Source organism: Nycticebus coucang, chromosome 6 (assembly GCF_027406575.1).
Source record: "Nycticebus coucang isolate mNycCou1 chromosome 6, mNycCou1.pri, whole genome shotgun sequence".
Taxonomy (NCBI): domain Eukaryota; kingdom Metazoa; phylum Chordata; class Mammalia; order Primates; family Lorisidae; genus Nycticebus; species Nycticebus coucang.
This window is the reverse complement of record NC_069785.1, coordinates 23,366,485-23,389,756: the sequence shown is the minus strand read 5'-3', so window position 1 is coordinate 23,389,756 and position 23,272 is coordinate 23,366,485. Positions and strand designations below refer to the sequence as shown.

The 23,272-nt window shown below is 39.7% G+C and overlaps 1 protein-coding gene across 4 annotated transcripts in view; it reads right to left on the bottom strand.

Annotated features, from left to right (window-relative positions):
* Nucleotides 1-23,272, bottom strand: part of HEATR5A (HEAT repeat containing 5A) — a 143,591-nt gene that overhangs the window by 78,885 nt on the left and 41,434 nt on the right. For all 4 annotated transcript variants that reach the window (XR_008380734.1, XM_053594901.1, XM_053594903.1 and 1 more), the window contains exons 12-16: nucleotides 15,687-15,839; nucleotides 13,962-14,061; nucleotides 10,882-10,991; nucleotides 5,818-5,981; nucleotides 5,558-5,733 (exon numbers count right to left, since the gene is read on the bottom strand). Coding sequence is in view for 3 of the 4 variants with exons in the window: in XM_053594901.1 (XP_053450876.1) it covers nucleotides 5,558-5,733; nucleotides 5,818-5,981; nucleotides 10,882-10,991; nucleotides 13,962-14,061; nucleotides 15,687-15,839 (703 nt within the window). In the remaining variant the exon portion in view is untranslated. The remainder of the gene's footprint in view (nucleotides 1-5,557; nucleotides 5,734-5,817; nucleotides 5,982-10,881; nucleotides 10,992-13,961; nucleotides 14,062-15,686; nucleotides 15,840-23,272) is intronic.

The following is a 23,272-nucleotide window of genomic DNA, read 5'->3' as shown; positions in this document are numbered from 1 at the left end:
CCTGGCAGCTCTGATGTATGTAGTGTCCTAGCTGCTTGAGCTGTAGGCAATGAGCCAAGGTGACTTACTCTTAGTAATACTGAACTGGTATTCCTAAATAGTATCAGTTTTAATATATAATTATCACTTTGGAAAAAACTGCTAGAGCTAAAAGTTTTGAGTCTAGACAGGATAAAAACACATAGTTAACTGAATAAAGGGGAAAGATATAATAAAATTTAAAAATATTGATTTACTTTATACTTCTAGGGAGGGTGTATAATGGCAAAATTTTTAGTGCCGAGAGCTATAACTGTATAAGCTTTTCCTATCAACCCATAAGTGACTAGTTTTTTGTTTTTTTTTTTGAGACAGAGCCTCAAGCTGTCGCTCTGGGTAGAGGGCCATGACATCATAGCTCACAACAACCTCTAACTCCTAGGCTCAAGCGATTCTCTTGCCTCAGCCTTTTAAGTAGCTTGGACTATAGGCGCCTGCCACAATGCCCAGCTATATTTTAGTTATAGTTATCACTGTTGTTTGGCAGGCCCAGGCTGGATTCGAACCTGCCAGCTCTGGTGTATGTGGCTGGTACACAGGTGAGCTACAGGTGCTGAGCCAGAAGTATTTTATTTTTTATTTATTTTTTTTATTGTTGGGGATTCATTGAGGGTACAATAAGCCAGGTTACACTGATTGCATTTGTTAGGTAAAGTCCCTCTTGCAATCATGTCTTGCCCCCAGAAGGTTTGGCACACACCAAGGCTCCGCCCCTTCCCTCTCTCTGCTTTTCCTCCCCCCCATAATCTTAATTGTCATTAATTGTCCTCATATCAAAATTGAGTACATAGGATTCATGCTTCTCCATTCCTGTGATGATTTACTAAGAATAATGTCTTCCACTTCCATCCAGGTTAATACGAAGGATGTAAAGTCTCCATTTTTTTAATAGCTGAATAGTATTCCATGGTATACATATACCACAACTTGTTAATCCATTCCTGGGTTGGCGGGCATTTAGGCTGTTTCCACATTTTGGCGATTATAAATTGAGCTGCAATAAACAGTCTAGTACAAGTGTCCTTATGGAGCCAGAAGTATTTTTAAAAGTTGTCTGGATTGGGCGGCGCCTGTAGCTCAAGGAGTAGGGCGCCGGTCCCATATGCCGGAGGTGCTGGGTTCAAACCCAGCCCCGGCCAAAAACCACCAAAAAAAATAAAAATAAAAAAGTTGTCTGGATTATTCCAATGGGCAAGTCAAGGGTGGAAGGATCCTTAGGTGATGTAATTAATTTGCTACAATTAGGTACAAAATATATTTAAAAGCAGCCACAAACAACATATGAATAAGATCAATAATTTATAATTTTTCTGAATAAAATATTGACTTTCTAACCTTTTTTTTAGAGACAAAGTCTCATTTTTGTCGCCCTAGGGAGAGTGCCGTGGCGTCACAGCTCACAGCAACCTCCAGCTCTTGGGCTTAGGCAATTCTCTTGCCTCAGCCTCCTGAGTAGCTGGGATTACAAGCACCTGCCACAACACCTGGCTATTTTTTGTTACAGTTTGGCCGCGGCTGGGTTTGAACCTACCACCTTTGATATATGGGGCTGGCATCCTACTCACTGAGCCACAGGTGCTACCCAACTTTTTTTTTTGCAGTTTTTGGCCAGGGCTGGGTTTGAACCTGCCACCTCCGACATATAGAGCTGGGACCCCACTCTGATGAGCCACAGGTTCCACCCTGCTACCCGACTTTCTAACCTTTAAACCATTGTTTCTTAACCTTCCTAATACAGTCCAAAGGGGTCGTGACCCACAGATTGAGAACCACTGCTTTAAACATTTCAGTGCTTTAATATTAACAATGCAAAATGTTCTTATTTTGGGGGGAAGGATGGGCAGAGGGAGAGTAATTGGTGGGACCACACCTATGGTGCGTCTTACAAGGGTACATGTGAAACTTACTAAATGTAGAATATAAACATCTTAGCACAATATCTAAGAAAATACCAGGAAGGCTATGTTAACCAGTGTGATGAAAATATGTCAAATGGTCTATAAAACCAGTGTATGGTGCCCCATGATTGCATTAATGTACACAGCTATGATTTAATAATAAATTGAAAACAAATTTTTTTCTTATTTTTGAAATCCTATAATCAGAATAGAGAACCAACTAATTTAAAAGACAATTTAATTTCTAAATTCATAACTAAAATATAAAATAACCTATTAGCAATCTTAAGGCAATCTCATGATATAAAAGATTTAACTTTAAATTGTTTAACATGAAGCTAGCCACAATAACAACAAAATGCTTTGAAATATTCAGTTGTTAAATGCCAACAATTTAAGACTTTTCTTTTCTAAAAATGCAAATACAAGGTCAAAAGGAAAAGGGCCAGCCATTTTACAACTATTAGATCTTCGGTAACAGGAAATTAGAAACTTGACTTCCTTGCCAGGTAGTCTCTCTCCTCTGGTTGTCTAATGACACCCACTGGAGACTACTGATAGTTGCCTATGACCCACATTCTACGTCTGGGATCCTGCCAGACCACTTTAAAAAATCTGCAAATTATGGCCTATAATTTTTATTCAGTTAGAATCTCAACAGAATGATAGGTTTTGCTTTTATCTGTTCTCTATGTTTTTATTAAATGAGACTTCCCTTCCTTGAAATTCATTTGTATTCTTATAATCTACATGGCTAAAAAAAAGAAACTATCAGTATATTTTAAAATTCATTACAACAGAAATAAGAAAGCATCTCTTTGAAATTATAATTGGGCAATAAATATGAAAATAAGAACTTCTCTAAGAATAATAAAATCACTTTTATTATTATTATAATTACTTAAATAAACATAAATACAATATAATAATTATAATTTAATAACATTTATTATACAATTATAATAATATTCTAATATAATAATTGTAATTAAATAACTTTCATAATTTAAATAAATATAAATATTATAATATAATTATTATATTATAATTATATCAAAACAGAGTGATAATTATAATTTATTTATAATATTATATAGTTATGAATATTATAACTATTATTATCACTCTGTTTTTGACACAGAGTCTCATTATGTTGCCCTGGGTAGAGTGCCATGGTATCATCATAGTTCACAGCAACTTCAAAGTTTCAGGCTCAAGCGATCTTCTTGTCTCAGTCTCACAACCAGCTGGGACTACAGGCACTCCCACAATGCTAGTTGTTTTGTTTTTTTTAAACCTATTTTTAGTAGAGAGGGGATCTCACTCTTGCTCAGGCTGATCTCAAACTCCTGAAGCTCAAGCAATCCACCCACCTCAGCCTCCCAGAGTGCTAGTAGTACAGACATGAGTCACCTTGCACAGCCCAAATCACTATTTTTTAAAAAGAAAGGTTGTAAGGAGTAGATTCTTTTTTTTTTTTTTTTTACCTTAGGCCTATTAAAAATAGTGAAAGTCATTTATGAACACGCTTAATTTAAATCCTTTACCCAAAAGGCTATCACTGTTTCATCCACAGTAGTTATTGCTATGTCAATTCAAGTTAATTATTTTAAATTATGTGCTCTATAAAATAGCAGTTAGACTAGTTCAAATCTCATTCTTTCCATGAATCCTTAAGTATTACAAAGCACTGTGATTATACTCTGATCTTTTATTCATTAATCATTTAGTTCCATATTGTCTAAAATATAACCATACTTGTAGTTACAGTACACAGAGGAAGCTATAGGCCATGAATAAATTTGGGAAAAACATTATCTTTTGTTTTTATTTATTTATTTATATTTATTTATTTATTTTTTATTAAATCATAGCTGTGTACGTTAATGTGATCATGGGGCACCATACACTAGTTTCATAGACCGTCTGACACATTTTCATTGCACTGGTTAACATAGTCTTCCTGGCATTTTCTTAGTTATCGTGTTAAGACATTTTCATTCCACATTTACTAAGTTTCACATATACCCTTGTAAGATGCACCTCAGGTATAAGCCTGGAAACCACTATAAACATTATCTTTTGATACTGAAACTAGCAAAAATCAACATAAATTTCATTCACTTTTCTTTTCTTTTTTTTAAGAGACAGAGTCTCCCTCTATCTCCCTGGGTAGAGTGCCGTGGCAGCTCACAGCAACCTCCAACTCCTGGGCTTAGGCGATTCTCTTGCCTCAGCCTCCAGGGTAGCTGTGACTACAGGCACCGGCCACTATGCCCGGCTATATTTTTGTTGCAGTTTGGCCGGGGCCAAGTTTGAACCCGCCACCCTCGGTATATGGGGCTGGCGCCCTACTCACTGAATCACAGGTGCCGTCCTCATTCACTTTTCTATGCTCTGAAAATAAAACTGTACCAAGACTGTTCGGATCATAAAAGAATTTCTGGGATAGTGGATTTTGACCCCTAAGAAAGATATATGCTCAGTTACTAATTGAGAAACTATCATTCTTAATGAGAAATCATTACCAGCTGTGACTTTTCAAAACTAAATTCATTTGTGGTTGGAGCTATCTTTTTTTTTTTTTTTTTGAGGCAGAATCTCATTACATCGCCCTCGGTAGAGTGCCGTGGCACAGCTCACAGCAACCTCAAACTCTTGGGCTTAAGCATTTGTCTTGCTTCAGCCACCAAGTAGCTGGGACTACACGTGCCCACCACAATGCCTGGCTATTTTCCTGTTGCAGTTGTCATTGCTGTTTAGCTGACTGGGGCTGGGCTTGAACCTGCCAGCCTTGGTGCATATGGCTGGCACCACAACCACTGTGCTATGGGAGCCCAGCCAAAGTTTTCTTTCTTTGTTTTTGAAACAGTCTCACTATGTCGCCCTCAGCAGACTGCTGTGGCATCACAGCTCACTTCAACTTCCAACTCTTGGGCTTAAGCAATTCTCTTGCCTCAGCCTCCCAAGTAGCTGGAACTACAGGCACCCGCCACAACACCCACCTATTTTTTGTCGCAGTTGTTACTGTGTTTTTAGCAGGCTCAGGCTAGGCTTGAACCCTGTGGCTGGCGCAATAAGCACTGTGCGATAGGAGCCGAGCCTTTTTCTTTTTCTTTTTTTTTAAGGCTAGTCAAGTGAAGCGGTGGTAGTGGAGAAGAAACAAAGGAATCTGTAACTGGTTGTGATTAATTAGCTGTAAACACCATTGCACTCAGACCAGACAAGGTATCTTATATACACATTTTTTTCTTACACAGCAGCATAAGATGGAAATCCCTCCATACTATGTATTAATGCTCTCAGTCATACTTTTCCTGCTAGTTTTACTGAGTTGTAATTGGCAAATACAAATAGCATACATTTAAGGTATACAACAAGTTTTACTGTATCCATACCTCATGAAATGATTACCACAATCAAGTTAACTAACATATTCATCATCTCACATGGTTACTTGTGAATAATTAAGGAACCTTTATCTCATCTTCACCTATAAGACATTTATGTTAATGAGATCATGTGACAACAATATTTTCACCCACCAGTTCTCTATTATGCATTCACTGAACCAATAACGTATTATATTTTAGGATATGTGAACTACTGAAGACATTTACCTTTGGGCTTCTTCCACATGAGCACATACAACCCCAAAGAGTTTGGCTGCAGAGCTAATGACTGACAGTGTTGGAGGCAGGGGTTTAGGCACTGAATCTCCCTCTACGTCTTTCTCATAAATAGAATAAGGGTCATATTCAAGACTTCCACAAGCAACACCATTGCCAAGCAGAAGCTAAAAGGAAAAAAACATATATGAGGCTTTAAAATCACTGTTCACAGATTGAATCTAAGTAGGAGTAATTAAAAATGATCATACTTGTTCTTCAATAAATCTATGGTCAGTCTCTTGGAGCACAGGACTTAATATCAAAAGATCATCCTGATGACAGAGGGATGGAAGTAAAAACGTAGATGCTGCCACCTGGATATCAGGGGCAGTCAAGTCAGCAGCCAGCTCTTGGAGGACAGCACAGAGGTTTCCTGATGAGTCAGAGAAAAAGAGCAATTTGCAATTAATGCTAACAATTAACTTGTGAGAGTACTGGGTTAAAAAAGATCAGGTTGAGTTTTAATCTATAACACTGGCCAACTTTAATATATCATAACTAAAGATCGTGTTTCTCATCCTTGAAAACTATCCTACAAACAAATGTGTTAACTATGTGCCGTTAACCAAAAGGCTTTTCTTTGACACAGAGTCTCACTATGTTGCCCTGGGTAGGGGCCATGGCGTCACACCTCACAGCAATCTCAAGACTCTTGGGCTTAAGCAATTCTCTTGCCTCAGCCTCCCAAGTAACTGGGACTACAGGCACCCACCACAATGCCCAGCTACTTTTTTGTTACAGTTGACATTGCTGTTTTTGGCAGGCCCGGTCTGGGTTCAAACCCGCTAGCCTGGGTGTATGTGGCCAGTGCCCTACCCACTGAGCTACAGGTGCCGTCTAAAAGTACATTTTTCAAAGTATGCATGTATATATACATATTTCACAATATAAAATGACATGATATACATAACAGATTTAAAAAAAGATAAATATACACAAGCAGATAATTATATTTGTATTTTAAAAAGCATAGCCTTGGCTTGGTGCCTGTAGCTCAAGTGGCTAAGGTGCCAGCCACATACACCTGAGCTAGCAGGTTCGAATCCAGCCCAGGCCCGCCAAACAATGACGACTGCAACCAAAAAATAGCCGCGCGTTGTGGCCGGTGCTGTAGTCCCAGCTACTTAGGGAGGCGGAGGCAAGGAGACTTGTTTCAGCCCAGGAGTTTGAGGTTACTATGAGCTAGGCTAATACCATGGCACTCTAGCCTGGGCAACAGAGTAAGACTCTATCTAAAAAAAACAGTAAATATCAAATATCCAATCGGTGTTCAAATTTCCAATTGTTTCATAAATGCCTGTTTTTGTTCGCTTCTGTGTTTAAATCCAGATCCGAATAAGGTCTGTATATTGCAGCTACTTTTTGTATTTCAGTCTCTTTAAATCAAATATTCTTGGGCAGCGCCTGTGGCTCAGTGAGTTGGGTGCCGGCCCCATATACTGAAGGTGGCGGGTTCAAACCCAACCCTGGCCAAACTGCAACAAAAATATAGCTGGGCATTGTGGCTGGTGCCTGTAGTCCCTGCTGTTCGAGAGACTAAGGCAAGAGAATCACCTAAGCCAAGGAGCTGGAGGTTGCTGTAAGCTGTGACACCACTGCACTCCACTGAGGGTGATAAAGCGAGACTGTCTTTTCTTAAAAAAAAAAAAAAAGAAAATGAAGTCATTCGAGACAAAAGTCTGCATCTGCTGGGAAGTCATTAAGAAAAATGATTTCAATTCTTGAACAATTTCTACATTACAAAAGCAACTTCTTTCTATGTCTTTTAGATTGACTTTTTGACTAAACATTGAAACAACTGATATGATTAGAACGTTAAAGTTAGAGGAAAACATTTAAAGACTATATTTCCTTTTGTATTCAAATTTAGAAATCACTATAGGTTAGTACTGAATATTAGCTACATGATTTAAAATGTCAATTGATATTTTAGTGGCAAAGTTATGATTGTTATACTCCCACATATTATATAAATCTATTAAATTGTATAGAAAATAATTTTAAAAAATTCAAAAGCCAGTGAGAAAAAAGATCCTCACTTTTATTACCAAATTTGTAAAGATGAAAATAAAGATGGAAGATGAGAAATAGCAAACTTACCGCTTTTGATTGAAACATAAAAATACTACAACCATATTTTTATTTTTGTAAGCTCAAGCAGTCCACCCGTCTTGACCTGCTAGAGATTGGCCTGAGCAATAGTGAGACCGCTTGAGCCCAAGAATTAGAGGTGGTAAATAGCCGGGCATTATGGCGGGCACCTGTAGTCCCAGCTACTCGGGAGGCTGAGGCAAGAGAATCGCTTAAGCCCAGGAGTTGGAGGTTGCTGTGAGCTGTGTGAGGCCACGGCACTCTACCAGGGCCATAAAGTGAGACTCTGTCTCTACAAAAAAAAAAAAAAGAAACCCTGAGGTTGCTTGTGCCACGATGCCATGGCACTCTATCCAGGGCAACAGCTTGGGACTCTGTCTCAAAAAAAGAAAAAAGGAAAAAGAAAAGACTTTTTCCTCTTTTCCTAATTCAAGTTCTTTAAGGGCAGAATTTGTAATCCTAAATTTTAAAGAATTAGAAAAAAAGTCTACATTTTTAAAAAATCTGTAGTTCAAAAATAAGCTTCAAGATACTATGGTAAAAATAAAAAAGGGTTCCAGGTTCATCCATGCTGATAAAAAAAATGAAAGGCACTGCTTTTGCCACAGCCTAACAGTTTACCTGAGCTGCGGAATTTAGAAATTACTTCTCAGGCTGGTCTTGAACTCCTAAGATCAAGTGATCCTCCTGCCTTAGCCTCTAAAGAAATGTTAGGAATACAGGGCATGGCTCCCGGCCTAAATGTTTTCTTTCTTTTGTGTTTTGTAGAGACAGAGTCTCACTTTGTCATCCTCGGTAGAATGCTGCGGCGTCACTGCTCACAGCTACCTCCAACTGCTGGGCTTAGGCGATTCTCTTGCCTCAGCCTCCCAAGTAGCTGGGACTACAGGTGCCCACCACAACGCCCAGCTATTTATTGTTGTTGTTGCAGTTTGGCCAGGGCTGGGTTTGAACCCGCCACCCTCGGTAAATGGGGTTGGGGCCCTATCGACTGAGCCACAGGCACCACCCTAAATGTTTTCTTTATAGCAAACATTTTGATAGGTACATTATGAAAACCAGAGAGAGAATAGGAATAGTATCACCCACATAATGATAAAGGCCAAGCTAGTACTAACGTGGTATACATTTTATGGCATAAGTATACAAGCAAATAAATGTGGTACTTTTTTTTTTTTTGAGACAGAGTCTCACTATGTCACCCTCAGTAAAGTGCTGTAAAATCACAGCTCACAGCAACCTCAAACTCTTGGGCTTAAGAAATTTTCTTGCCTCAGCCTCCTGAGTAGGTGTGACTACAGGTGCCGGCCACAGTGCCCAGCTATTTTATTGTTGTAATTGTCATTGTTGTTTGGCAGGCCCAGGTTGGGTTCTAACCCACCAGCTCTAGTATATGTGGCTGGCGCCCTAGCCGCTGAGCTACAGGCGCCAAACCTAAATGTAGTAATTTTACAATAAATGTATTTGAAGTAACATTCTAATTGTTGTTGGAGTTAGGCAACAATTCTAACAATTTGTTGACTAAAAATGAGCAAGACTAAAACAAGATACAATGGGCGGCGCCTGTGGCTCAGTGAGTAGGGCACCGGCCCCATATACTGAGCCTGGCGGGTTCAAACCCATTCCTGGCCAAACTGCAACAAAAAAATAGGCGGGCGTTGTGGTGGGTCCCTATAGTCCCAGCTGCTTGGGAGGCTGAGGCAAGAGAATCGCCTAAGCCCAGGAGTTGGAGGTTGCTGTGAGCTGCCACAGCACTCTACCGAGGGAGATAGAGGGAGACTTAGACCTGGAGGTTGCTGTGAGTCCCATGATGTCATGGCACTCTACCGAGGGCAGTAAAGTGAGACTCAGAGAATCTGTCTTTACAGAAAAAAAAACAAACAAATAAAGAAATAAAACAAGATACAAGTCTCCATAGGAGACAATTTTCAACTTTCACCTCTTAAAACAAGCATCTTTAAATTATTTAGATGTAACAGCAGTATATTTTCTTTTTTTTTGTAGAGACAGAGTCTTACTTTATGGCCCTCGGTAGAGTGCCGTGGCCTCACACAGCTCACAGCAACCTCCAACTCCTGGGCTTAAGCAAGTCTCTTGCCTCAGCCTCCCAAGTAGCTGGGACTACAGGTGCCCGCCACAATGCCCGGCTATTTCTTTGGTTGCAGTTCGGCCAGGGCTGGGTTTGAACCCGCCACCCTCGGTATATGGGGCTGGAACCTTACTGACTGAGCCACAGGCTCCACTCCACAGCAGTATATTTTCTTAAAACTATAATTCAAACTGGTAAGAAAGATTTTAGGACTAATTTTAAAGTAGAGGGCAGTGCCTATGGCTGGGTGGGTAGGGCGCCGACCCCATATACTGAGGGTGGTGGGTTCAAACCCGGCCCCGGCCAAACTGCAACAAAAAATTAGCCAGGTGTTGTGGTGGGCACCTGTAGTCCCAGCTACTTGAGAGGGTGAAGCAAGAGAATCACCTAAGCCCAAGAGGTAGAGGTTACTGTGAGCTGTGACGCGACAGCACTCTACTGTAGGTGATAGAATGAGATTCTGTCTCAAAAACAAACAAAGTAAAACTCTGTCTCAAAAAAAAAAAATTTTAAAGTAGAGACAAATTTATTTTATCAATGGCAGCACTGCAGTAATCCAAAGTCATCTTTGAGCTTAATTAGAGCAAAAACTACATTATAAATGTTATGAAATCAATTATACCTTGAAACTTCAATATGAAACTTTTATCTGAGCAGAATTAAGAATAATGAAAAAGAATGTGTACTAGGGTGTACACATTCTAGAAAGATACATATATGTGTGTATCTTTCTAGAAGGAAACTAGGAATGGCCATGTTTATGATAGATTTACATTATATATTCTGTATAAAGCACTAGATTAGAATCAGTATCAGTCTTTGCGACTCACTGTCCCACACACAGTTGAACTAGGCAGCAGTTGAGTATTCTACGAGAAGGAAGGAAGGAAAACAAAGTTTCTTTTAAAACTGTATTTTATTTATTATGAAATGGTGAACACATGGATTAGGATCAAACTCCCTACACATTCTAGATATAAGGCACTAGATAACTACCATTATAATTCATTCATTCAAGTATTTAATGAATGCCAATTACTTTCCAGGCCCTATCTTAGCCACAAACAATAAATATTTCGTCCAAGGCACATACCTTCATAGGTTTCAGGAGGTAATAAAATCAACAGTTCATAAAGTCTTTGTCTATAAACTACTGACGGTGTTTTCAAAGGACTTCCATACGTTTTCAGTATTGAAGAAAGCCTTAGAATAAAACAAAAAGTGTACCTTAAGTTGGTGAGTCATGTAACAATAAAGGAGGGCTATCTAGAAAGTATCTAGCCATGTAATAAGAAAAATGATACTAACAATAGCTAGATACTTTCTCGACAGCCCTTGTACAAAGAATGAATAGCTCAACATGTAAATAGCTCATAATTTTAATGCATTTAGTGCCATTTATTTTTTTTTTTCCTTTTTGAGACAGTCTCATTTTGTCTTCCTCAGTAGTGTTGTGGTGTCATAGCTCACAGCAACCTCAAACTCTTGGGCTGAAGTGATTCTCTTGCCTCAGCCTCCTAAATAGCTGGGTTTACAGGTGCCTACCACAATGCCCAGCTATTTTTACAGACGAGATCTTTCTCTGGCTCAGGCTGGTCTCGAACCTGTGAGCTCAAGCAATCCATCTTCCTTGGCCTCCAGTGTGCTAGGATTACAGGCTTGAGCCACAGGCGCTAGACTCAGTTTAGATTTCTAAGGTCACAGTATTATGTCCAGTACCTAAAACTCATTTGCTAATAAATTCCAGATTTTACAACTCAGCATGGTAAAACCAAAAGTCTATTATGGGCCCAGCCTGGTGCCTCAGGCCTAGCATCCTGGGAGGCCTACCTGTAATTCTAGCACTCTGGGAGGTCTACATGAGAGGATCCCTTGAGCTAAGGAGTTTGAGACCAGTCCTAGAAAGAATGAGATCCCATCTCTCCTAAAAATAAAAAAAATTAGCCAGGTGTGGTGGTGGGCACCTGTAATCCCAGGTACTGGGGAGGCTGAGGCAGAAGGATCACTTTAACCCAAGAGTTTGAGGTTGCTGTGAGTTAAGACACCACGGCATTCTACTCAGGGAGACAGCTTGAGACTTTGTATCAAAAAAACAAAAAAACCAACCCAAAACAAAAAAAAAACAAAAAAACATAATGCTGGCTTGGCACCTGTACCTCAAGTGGCTAAGGCACCAGCCACATGCTGAGGCAAAAGAATCACCTAAGCCCAAGGGTTTGAAGTTGCTGTGAGCTGTGATGTCACAGCACTCTACTGTGGGCGACAGAATGAGATTCTGTCTCAAAAACAAACAAACAACAACAACAAAAAAACCTGGCTCAGTGCCCATAGCTCAGCAGTTAGGGTGCTGGCCACATACACCGAAGCAGGCAGGTTTGAACCCAGCCTGGGCCTGCTAAACAACGACAACTGCAACAACAACAATAATAAAAAAATAGCTGGGCATTGTGTCAGGCACCTGTAGTGCCAGCTGGTCAGGAAGTTGAGGCAAGAGAATCACTTAAGCCCAAGAGGTTGAGGTTGCTGAGAGCTATGACGTCACAGCACTCTACCGAGGATGACTGCATTTCAAAAACAAAACCAAAAACCAAAAAACCACCAAGTCATAGAAACAGTATGATAATATCTGCTTCATCAAAATCAAGCAAAACTAAATAACATACTACTTAGGGAAACAAAAATACTTGATACACTTTTTTAAAAATGTTAAGGAAATGACAAATATAATACTCAGGTTCTTGGGTACTTTTTAAAGGAAGGCAGAAAGAATGTTATTGTAGAGAGGAGCACATATACCTTCAACAGTATTGTTAGTATTGTAGAAGTTCAATGGTGGCCAAATAGCCCCACTGGCTGTTTCTGTAAATTACGTTTTATTGGAAAACAGTCACATTCTCTCATATATTTACTAACATTACTATGACTGCTTCTAAGCTACAATGAGAGTTGAGTAGAATTCTATTGAGTAGAATTCTGAGTACACACAGAATTCATGGCCCACAAGCCAAAATATTTACTATCTAGCCCTTTTTTTTTTTTTTTTTTTTGAGACAAAGTCTCATTATGTTGCTCTCAGTAGAGTGCCCTGGCATCACAGCTCACAACAACCTCAAACTCTTGGGCTTAAGCCATTCTCTTGCCTCAGCCTCCCAAGTAGCTGGGACTACAGGCACCTGCCACAATGCCTGGCTATTTTTTTTGTTGTAGTTGTCATTGTTGTTTAGCAGGCCCTGGCCAGGTTTGAACCCACCAGCCCCAGTGTATGTGGGCAGCGCCCTAACTGCTGAGCTATAGGTGCCAAGCCAACTATCTGGCCCTTTACAGAAAAAGTTTCCTAACCCCTGCATAGTTAAACATTTTATTATACTATATAAGCCATATCTTAGATGTATTTTTCTTTATACATAAATTGTTTTTTTTTTTATAAAGACAGAGTCTCACTCTATCGGCCTTGGTAGAGTGCTGTGGTGTCACAGTTCATAGTAACTTCCAACTCCTGGGCTTAGGTGATTCTCTTGCCTCAGCTTCCCGAGTAGCTGGAACTACAGATGCCTGCCACAACGTCCGGCTACTTTTTTGTTGCAGTTTGGCCAGGACTGGGTTCAAACCCACCACTCTTAGTATATGGGGCTGGCGTCCTACCCATTGAGCCATAGGCACAGCCCTATATATAAATTGTTAATCATTACTTTTTGGAAAGGCTTTCTTTATGTATTTCATTATTTGCAAATTATAAGTGCTCATGATATATATTGGCTTTTCTGTTTGTAATCATATATGTATAACTCAAACTTAGGAAAAATAGAAACAAACAACTGAAACTACTAATAAACATCTGGTTCTTTTGAACACAGAATACACTAACAAACCAATAAAATGCATACCTGAAAAGGTTAACAAGCTTAATATTTAATTTCTTGTTAAGTCTGCCTGTATAGAAGGTACATTATTCACTCATAATTTTCTTTCCCTTTTAATATGTATTTTTCTTTCAAGATCCTACCCTAAAAAAAAAAAATCATAAAACTAAATGACTACCTTCCTTTGCAAAAGCAAAATCATTCACCAACCATAGAAACTTGGCTTATTATTATACTTAAAGAATACTGCATAATCAGAGGATCACTAAGTGCTCTTAGAAAATTTTATCAACTTTAAATAGCTGATCCTTACTGAGTTAGCAAATCCACAGCACAAGGAAGTGGTGGAAGAAGACGCTGAATAACTTCCTCAGTAAGGAGATCACCACAGTGGGAAACAAAGCTCTTGATAGCTGAAAAAGAGAACAAACTTTTACTCAGCATAGTGTTATCAGCCATAAAAGGAACATTTGATTATGGTATAAGTGGAATACCATATTTTATTATGGTATAAGTGGAATACCATATTTTATTAGAGGAATAAATGAATGTGCTAAAAACAAAAAGTTCTTTAAATTCTAGGACAAAAAGGAAGCGAATGCCTTCCAATCCTTATCACACTAAACAAAAAGAACCTTCCCATAGTTACCAAAAGAGACAAATAACCAAAGTAACAAAATGTTGCATCCTGGGGTTTTTGTCAGCTTTTGAGCTCAGAAAAGAAATTAGTAAAAGTAAAAAAAGAAATTAGCTTAGACTGTCAAGTTTGCCAGTTCTACAACTACTTCTATGGAACAATTCTGATTTTTGAGTCAGCACGTTAAGTTTTCATAAATGTTACCTCAAACAAAGAGCCTTCTATAACGAGTTACTTCATATATAGAATAAAATGAGTATTTTAAAGTTAGACCTGAGTTTCAAGATCAATTTTAAAATTGGTAAAGAGAGTATAAAGTGGCATGGTGCCTGTGGCTCAAGTGGCTAAGGTGCCAGCCATATACACTGGGTCTGCCAAACAACAATGTTCGAATCTAGCCTGGGTCTGCCAAACAACAATGATGGTTGCAACCAAAAAAATGGCCAGGCGTTGTGGCAGGTGCCTATTGTCCCAGCTACTTGGGAGGCAGAGGCAGGAGAATCGCTTAAGCTGAGGAGTTGGAGGTTGCTGTGAGGTGTGATGCCACAGCACTCTACCCAGGGTGACAGCTTGAGGCTCTGTCTCAAAAAAAAAAAAACAAACCAGAGAATATGAAGTAAATAGCTGGGCATTGTGGTGAGTGCCTGTAGTCCCAGCTACTTGGGAGGCTGAGGCAAGAGAACTGATTAAGCCCAAGAGTTTGAGGTTGCTGTGAGCTGTAACGCCACAGCAGTCTACTGAGGGAGACATAGTGAGATTCTGTCTCAAAATAAATAAATAAATAAATAAAAAAGTATAAAAGTGACATGAACAAACAAAACCAAAGCTTCCATGTCTTTCTAGGGATCTCAACTTTTCCTTAGTTCAAATTTTCATGATGAAATACTGTTTTTAACAGTCTATATGTTGCAGAAGGGTACAACTTTCATACCCAGGTGACCCTTGACTAACCCAGGTCTGAACTGCATGGGCCCTTCTACATGAAGATTTTTCTTTCTTTCTTTATTTTTTTTGAGACAGAGTCTCACTATGTCACCCTGGGTGACTATGTAGACTCAATGGAAGCCACACTTAAGCAAAGATAATTTAACTAAATTCTAGTATTTCTAAAAAAGAAGAAAGAACACTCAATTAAAATAACACAATGTTGACAGTTTTCAACTGGATTGCATCTAATAAAATATGCATTATCTTAAGAATCAGGACTCAAATTTTGTTTATTATGTGTCATACTTTAGTTATCATCAAGTAGTCAATTATGTTCTTTTGTTGTTCAGTTACAGAAATCCCCAGAGGCAGATTCTCCCCCCATTATAGTAAGTAAAACAAATTGTACATTTAAAGAAAAAGAGTGTGGAAAAAGGCAAAGGAAAGGGAGAAAAAGGACTAAATTCAACCTACCACAGAGTGCACCAGCTCGTCCTTCCAGGGTTACCTGCCATGTAAAAGAATCTCCTCGGCTCTTTTCTGTTTCTAGATCTTTAGGAGATGCTGGAAAGACACACTTCCACAGCAGTAGAACTCGAGCAAGGTGGTGACTAACAACTGCAGGACCTGTATATTCAAGTTATTTAAAAGAACCCAAAGAAGTTACTCTTTAAAACTCTATTATTAAGCAGGAACTTTTCTCTTAAATATTTACTACTTTGTCCCTTTTGTTACCTTCTAGTTCCAAATGCATCTACTGCTGTGTGAATTATTATCTGAAGGTGGTGGAGAACAGACAGGAAATACAAGGAACTAATGGTAAAGCCTAGGCCCTGGTGTCATCTCTTCCACCACCTTAAGTCTCAGTTTCTTCTACTTATACAACGAAACTTATACCAACCATACTGTTTTTCTCTAAGGGTTTGTCAAATCCAATGACAGAATATACTTTAAAAAACTCTTATGTCCTACATAAATGTAAGGTATGATCATTACAGTAACAACCCTGAATTCCTGATCTTCAGAATAATGCTAACTTCTTTTATTTTCTTTTTGAGATAGAGTCTCTCTCTGTTGTCTGGGGTAGGGTGCCATGCAATCTCAATCTCTTTGGCTCAGGTGATCCTCTTGCCTAAGCTTCCCGAGTAGCTGGGACTATAGGGGCACACCAAAATGCCCAGCTAGGTTTTCTATTTTTAGTAGAGACCAGGTCTCGCCTTTGCTCAAAAGTTCAAGCAATCCACCTGCCTCAGCCTCCCAGAGTGCTAGGATTAAAAGGTGTGAGCCACTGTTCCCTGCCTTCTCACTACTTTCTTGATGAAGTAGGTAGAACTTTAACAAATTAGACATAATCCTAAGAAGTTTATGTGTTGTAAGCACGAGTGGATACATTCCATACTCATATGTAATGGGTTCTGAGAATACAGAAAATTTTTTTATTTCATTTTAGTTTTTTATTATTTGGAATTCATTGCAGGTATCAAGAATTAGGTTATATGGATTGCATTTGTTAGATAAAATGATCTAACATATTATATCTTATATCTGTGTCCTGCCCCCAAGAGGTGTGCCATTCACCATGACCCCTCCAGCCTTCTCCCCTCTCCCCACTTGTTCATTCTCCTGCCCCCCTTGTAATGGCTCATCTACTGTCTTCATATTAGAAATGAGTACATTGGATTCTGGCTTCTCCGTTCTTGTGATGCTTTACTAAGAAGAATGTGTTCCACTTCCATCCAGGTTAATACAAAAGATGTAAAGTTTCCATCTTTTCTGATGGCTTAATTGTACAGCTTGTTAATCCATTCCTGGGTTGGTGGGCATTTAGGCTGTTTCCACATTTTGGCAATTGTAAATTGAGCTGCGATGAACAGTTTAGTGCAAAAGTCCTTATGATAAAAGGATTTTATTTCTTCTGGGTACATGCCTAGTAACAGGATTGCAGGATCAAATGGGAAGTCTAATTTGAGTTCTCTGAGGATTCTCCATACTTCCTTCCAAAAAAGTTGTATTAGTTTGCAGTCCCACGAGCTATGTAAGACTATTCCTGTCTCTGCACATCTACACCAGCATCTCTAGCTTTGAGACTTTGTGATGTGGGCCATTCTTACTGGGGTTAGGTGATACCGCAGGGTAGTTTGGATTTCCATTTCTCTTATGATTAGGGATGCTGAGCATTTTTTTTTGTTTGTGAGGCATTTGTCTGTTTTCTTTAGAGAAGATTCTATTCATTGCTCTTGCCCACTTATATATGGGAGTATTGGGTCTTTTTTTTGTTTATTAAATTGAGTTCTCTATAGATCCTAGTTATCAAGCTTTTGTATGATTCATAATATGCAAATATCTTTTCCCATTCTGAAGGTTGTCTGTTTGCTTTGGTTGTTGTTTCCTTAGCTATATGGAAGCTATTCAGGTTAAATCCCATTTGCTTATTTTTGTTGTTGCAACTGCCACGGAAGTCTTCTTCATGAAATCTTTCCCCAGGCTGACATCTTCAAGTGTTTTCCCCAGACTTTCTTAAGAGGACTTTTGTTTCATGTCTTAAATTTAAATCTTTTATCCATCTTCAATCAGTTTTTGTAAGTGGTGAGAGGTGTGAGTCCAGTTTCAGTCTTCTACATATCATTATCCAGTTCTACTAATAACATTTATTGAATAGGGATTCTTTTCCTCAGTGTTTGGTTTATCAAAGATCATGTGGCTTAGATGGTAGTTTCATCTCATGGTTTTCTATTCGATTCCAAATGTTAATGTCTCTATTTTTTTGTCCACCTTATGTTTTATTGTAAAAAAATGTTAAAATAAAATACATTTGACATCATTGCCTGCATGTACATACAGTGTGTGCCATTCCAGGACAGCCAACAAGACAAGCTCATTAAAACAATTCACAGAAAAATACAAGGTCACTCCCTTTTCCAGTCCCCTGCAGGGCAGGCTCCACAGTGGTCAGTGGGTGGGTTGGTGCGGACCCAATGCCCATCGGTTTTCACATGTTTGGAGGTGAGTGGCCCCATCTGCCTCTACAGTGGAGGGGCAAACAGCACAGCATCAAGGAGGGACTTCGAGGCTGTGGTCACCTGCCTCTGCCCAGCATCCAGTCACCTGAAACAGATTCCCCCCCCTTGGCTCACTTGCTGACCAGTGTCCCTCCGAAGCTCTGCATGGGGACTTGTCCTGTGAAGTCATGGCCTTAGCTGAGGTCACCAGGGCAAGCCCATAGTGTGGACACTAAACATCCCGATGCTCGTAACCCTGTACTTTAACCACTGGCTCTGAAGGCATGTCTCTATTTTTATGCCATGCTGTTTTGATCACTATGACCTTGTAGTATAGCTGAAAGTTTGGTAGGGTGATACTCTGGCTTTGTATTTTTTTTTTTTTAATAAAAAAAATTGTATTTACTTAGAAGCATTCAGAATGTCAACAAAACAGTTGCAACTTTTTTTTATAATTACAGAGTGGCATACAGTTAACAGAACAAGTATTTCATATAAGCTGCATCAGAGACAACTGAAGTTGAAAACACTACCATCCCCATATGTAACTAATTTGTGCTGTGCACCAAGAAGAACCTGCATTAAATTTTCATGCCAATTTACAACCCCCATACTGTACCAGCCAAGGTTAGTGGCTACTGAAAATATCACCAGGATAGGGCTACCTAAAGACATATTCAGTAGTGTGTTAACTATCCAAAGAGGACACTGTACAGCTTAAAAACAAATTTTACATAGCCTTACATTTCAATTTTTTTCACTAAAAGGAGTGAGTTGTGTACAGGGGGGTTAAATGCTTTACAGACAAGAAAAAAGGAATTTAATGATTTCTTCTTTTATTTCTTCCTGAAACCAACTATCATTTAGCCTAAGGTTTAATTTCCAAGTCTTTGTTTTGGGTGAACATTTTTGTTGGGAGTTCAGTTCCACATGTATTGCCTTGTGGTCTGAGAACATACAAGGTATGATTTATATTCTTTTAATTTTGCTGAGGTTTGATTTGTATCTTAGGATGTGGTTGATTTTGGAGTACATACCATGGGCTGATGAGAAAAATGTATATTCTTCAGCTTTCTGATGGTGTGTTCTGTATATGTCTATTAATCGCATTTGTTCTAGGGTCACATTTAAGTCCTTTGCATCTTTGTTTAGTTTCTATTTAGAGGATCTGTTCAATTCTGTCAGAGGGGTATTAAAGTCCCTGACTATTATGGTTTTATGGGATATCATATCGCTCAGACCAGTCAAGTCTGTTTCATAAATCTGGGAGCATTTAAGTTGGGTGCACAAATATTAAAAATTGAAATTTCTTGTATTGTTCCTTTGACTAGCATAAGTATTTACCTTTGTGTTTCTTAACTTTAGTTGCTTTAAATCTGCTTTTATCTGAAAATAGGATTGCAACCCCTCCTTTCTTTGGATTCCCATTTGCATAAAATACTGCTTTCCATCCCTCAACCCTGGTTCTTGATTTGTCCTTCAAGGCTAGGTGTGTCTCCTAGAGACAGCATATGGATGGCTTGTGCTTTCTTATCCAACCAGCCAGCCTGTGCCTCTTCAGTGGTGAATTCAGTCCATTGACAATTATTGAGAGAACTGACAAGTGTCATGGAGTTCTATTCATCTTATTTTATGAAAGTCCCATTGTGTAGTTTAATCCTTTGCGCTACCGTGGAAGCCAAGTTTTAACCTTTAGTTTCTGGGTGTTTACTTTGCTGGTGACCCACTGTGATGGTCAGTTTTGAGAATAGCTGTCTAAGCATTTCCTGAAGAGCTGGTCTTGTTGTGGTGAATTTCCTCAGTGCTTCTATATCCACAAAAGATTTGATTTCTCCATCAATTTTGAAGCTTAGGTAAGCAGGATACAGAATTGTGGACTGAAAATTGTTTTAAGAATGGTAAAGGTGGATGACCATGTTCTTCTGGCTTCGAAGGTTTCAGCTGAGAAGTCTGCTGCCATCTTCACGGCTCTGCCTCTGTAGGTCAGTTGGCGATTACTCCTGGTTGCTTGCAGAATTTTTTCTTTCATCTTGACTTTGGACAGGTTCAAAGGAGGGGCTCTGTTTGAGTTGAGATGACACAGGGTGTTGATATCCATCTGAAAGTAATGTGTCAGGGTCTTCAGTAAAACATGGGAAGTTTTCATTTATGAGTCTCCAGTAGGGCTTCCACTCTTTGGGGACAATCTTCTTCCCCTTCAGGAATCCCTAGTATTTGTATGTTTGAATGCTTCATGGAGTCTCATAGCTCTCTAAGTGCCTGTTATGCTTTCTCTACCTTCTTTTCTGCCTCTTTAGCTGCGTTAACTCAAAAACTTTCTTCTCAGGCAATGCCTGTGGCTCAATGAGTAGGGCACTGGCCCCATATACTGAGGGTTCAAACCTGCCCCGGGCCAAACTGCAACAACAAAAATAGCTGGGTGTTTTGGTGGGTACCTGTAGTCCCAACTACTCAGGAGGCTAAGGCAAGAGAATCACCTAAGCCCAAGAGCTGGAGGTTGCTGTGAGTTGTGACGCTTTTGTCTACTGAGGGCGACAAAGTGAGATTCTGTCTCAAAACAAAACAAAACAAAACAGGGGCAGCGCCTGTGGCTCAAAGGTGGCACCTGCCGGCCCCATATGCCAGAGGTGGCAGGTTCAAACCCAGCCCCAGCCAAAAACTGCCAAAAACCCACAAACAAACAAAAACAACAACAACAACAAAAAAAAAACTTTCTCCTCTACCTTTGAGGTTCTTTTTTCTTCATGGTCTAACCTATTTTCATACTTTCTACTGCATCTTTACATTCCCTGATTGTCTCCTTCATTTCCTTAAGCTCCATCATATCCTTTGTATATTCTATCTCTCTCTCATCCAGCTTTTGGTCCTGTCTTTCCATTTCCTCATCCATTCCTTTTATTGTGTTTACTGTCCATATTTTAAATTCCCTTTCTGTCAAGTCCATTAATTCTTCACAGGTGGAGTCTTCTGCAGTAGCCGCCTCATGGTCCCTTAGGGGAGTTCTTCTATTTTGGTTTTTCACGCTGCCCAAATTTTTCTGTTGGTTCCTCCTCATGTGTTCTTTCTTCTTGTTCACATCCTTGTCCTCCTTTTTCCTTCTCACTACCTTCTTTGTTTCAAACTGAAGTCCTTGTTCTTGATGACAGTATGTTGCAATATGTTGCTGGGACACAAGGTGGCACTGTGGTATTTTTTGGAGACAGCACAGCCAGCAACCTCTATGGTCCTTATTCCAAAGTTAGTTGCTTTTGGTGATTGCCTGATTGTTCACTTCAGCATTAAGACCCTCCTGGGTTGGGATTTTAAAGCTCACAAGAATCCTTTAGGGGCAGGTCTCACAGTGCCCATGACTCCAGTTCCTGTGTGCAAGAGTCCCTCAGCTGGTCCCAAGAATGGAGTTCTGATCCCAGCAGGCGGAATAAAGATGGCCACGCTTTAGGCCCCTGCTAAGACCTTCTCACGACCTTCCCACAATGGCAGCCCTGGCTGTCAAGACATTCTCAATATGGCTGCCTCGCCAGCCACCAAACCTATTCCAAATCCACTCCAACAGGCATTCAAATATGGTTGCTGTATTCTGTTCAAGTCTGCCCACTCTTCCAAGCTTTGCACTCAATGTGTTTCCCCCAATAACCGAAAACTCCAGGAAGGTTTCCTCCTGACCTTGACCTCTGTGGGGTGCTAGTTGATCCCAGCCACTTGCAATCACTTGCCTAATTCATCAGATTTCCACTGTTCTGGTTCATATGCTATATCCACCTTACTACCTCCTTGCTGTGCTCCCTGAGCTATGACCCTGGGTAAGGTCCTTGCGCCAGGTATGCCTGGGTTATCTCCTACCCCAGTTATTCTAGGAAAGCTCAGCAATGATCCTTCTGGTCTGCCATGTTGCTCTGGCCCAGGACTCTTAGAAAATTCTGACAGCGTCACATATGAATAAACAAAAGTATGAAATCACTGAGAGTATCCCTAAGAAAAATTTCATAAATATGTGCCATTGGACCTTTATGATACTTCTCTATCCCATACAACAAGTAAAAAGACAACCTTCAGAATGGGAAAAGGTATTTGCACGGTTAATCTTACAAAGGGTTTGATAACTAGCATCTACAGAGAACTGAAATTAATCAACAAAAAAAGAACAATCCCATCTACCACTGGGCAAGAGGTAAAAATGAATCTTCTTTGAGGAAGACAGACAAATGGCTAACAAACATTTTTAAAAAATGGGCTGGGTGCAGTGGCTCATGCCTGAAATCCGAGCACTTGGGACGCCGAGGTGGGTGGATTGCCTGAGCTCACAGGTTCGAGAGCAGCCTGAGCTAGAGAGAGACCCCATGTCTAAAAATAGCTAGGAGTAGTGGCAGACACCTGTAGTCCTAGCTACTTGGGAGGCTGAGGCAAGAGGATCACTTGAACCCATGAGTTTGAGGATGCTGTAAGAAGTCCGACACTCTTTACCAAGGGTGACCAAGTGAGACTGTTTCAAAAAAAAAGAAAAGAAAAAATGCTCCCGGAATACCTGATCATCAGAGAAATGCAGATATCACCTAACTCCAAAGTCTCAAAGCTGCAGACGCTATGTGGATGTAGAGAGAAGGGTACACTTTTACAATGCTGGTGGGACTACAAACTAATACAACCTCTTTGGAAGAACATATGGAGAATCCTCAAGGAACTCAAATTAGACTCCCATTTGATCCAGCAATCCCATTACTAGGCGTCTACCCATAAGAAAAAAGAAATGATTTTATCATAAGGACATTTGCACTAGATTGTTTATTACAACCTAGTACAATTTACAATTGCCAAAATGTGGTAACAACCTAAACACCAACCCAGGAATGGAATAATGACCTGTGGTATATATATACTATACTATACTATGTATATGGAATACTATTCAGTCATTCAACCTGGAGTTGAAACATATTCTTCTTAGTAAATAATCACAAGAATGGAGAAGTAAGATTCCAATGTACTGGGAGGCACCTGTGGCTCAGTGGGTAGGGCGCAGGCCCCATATACCAAGGGTGGCAGGTTCAAACCTGGCCTGGGCAA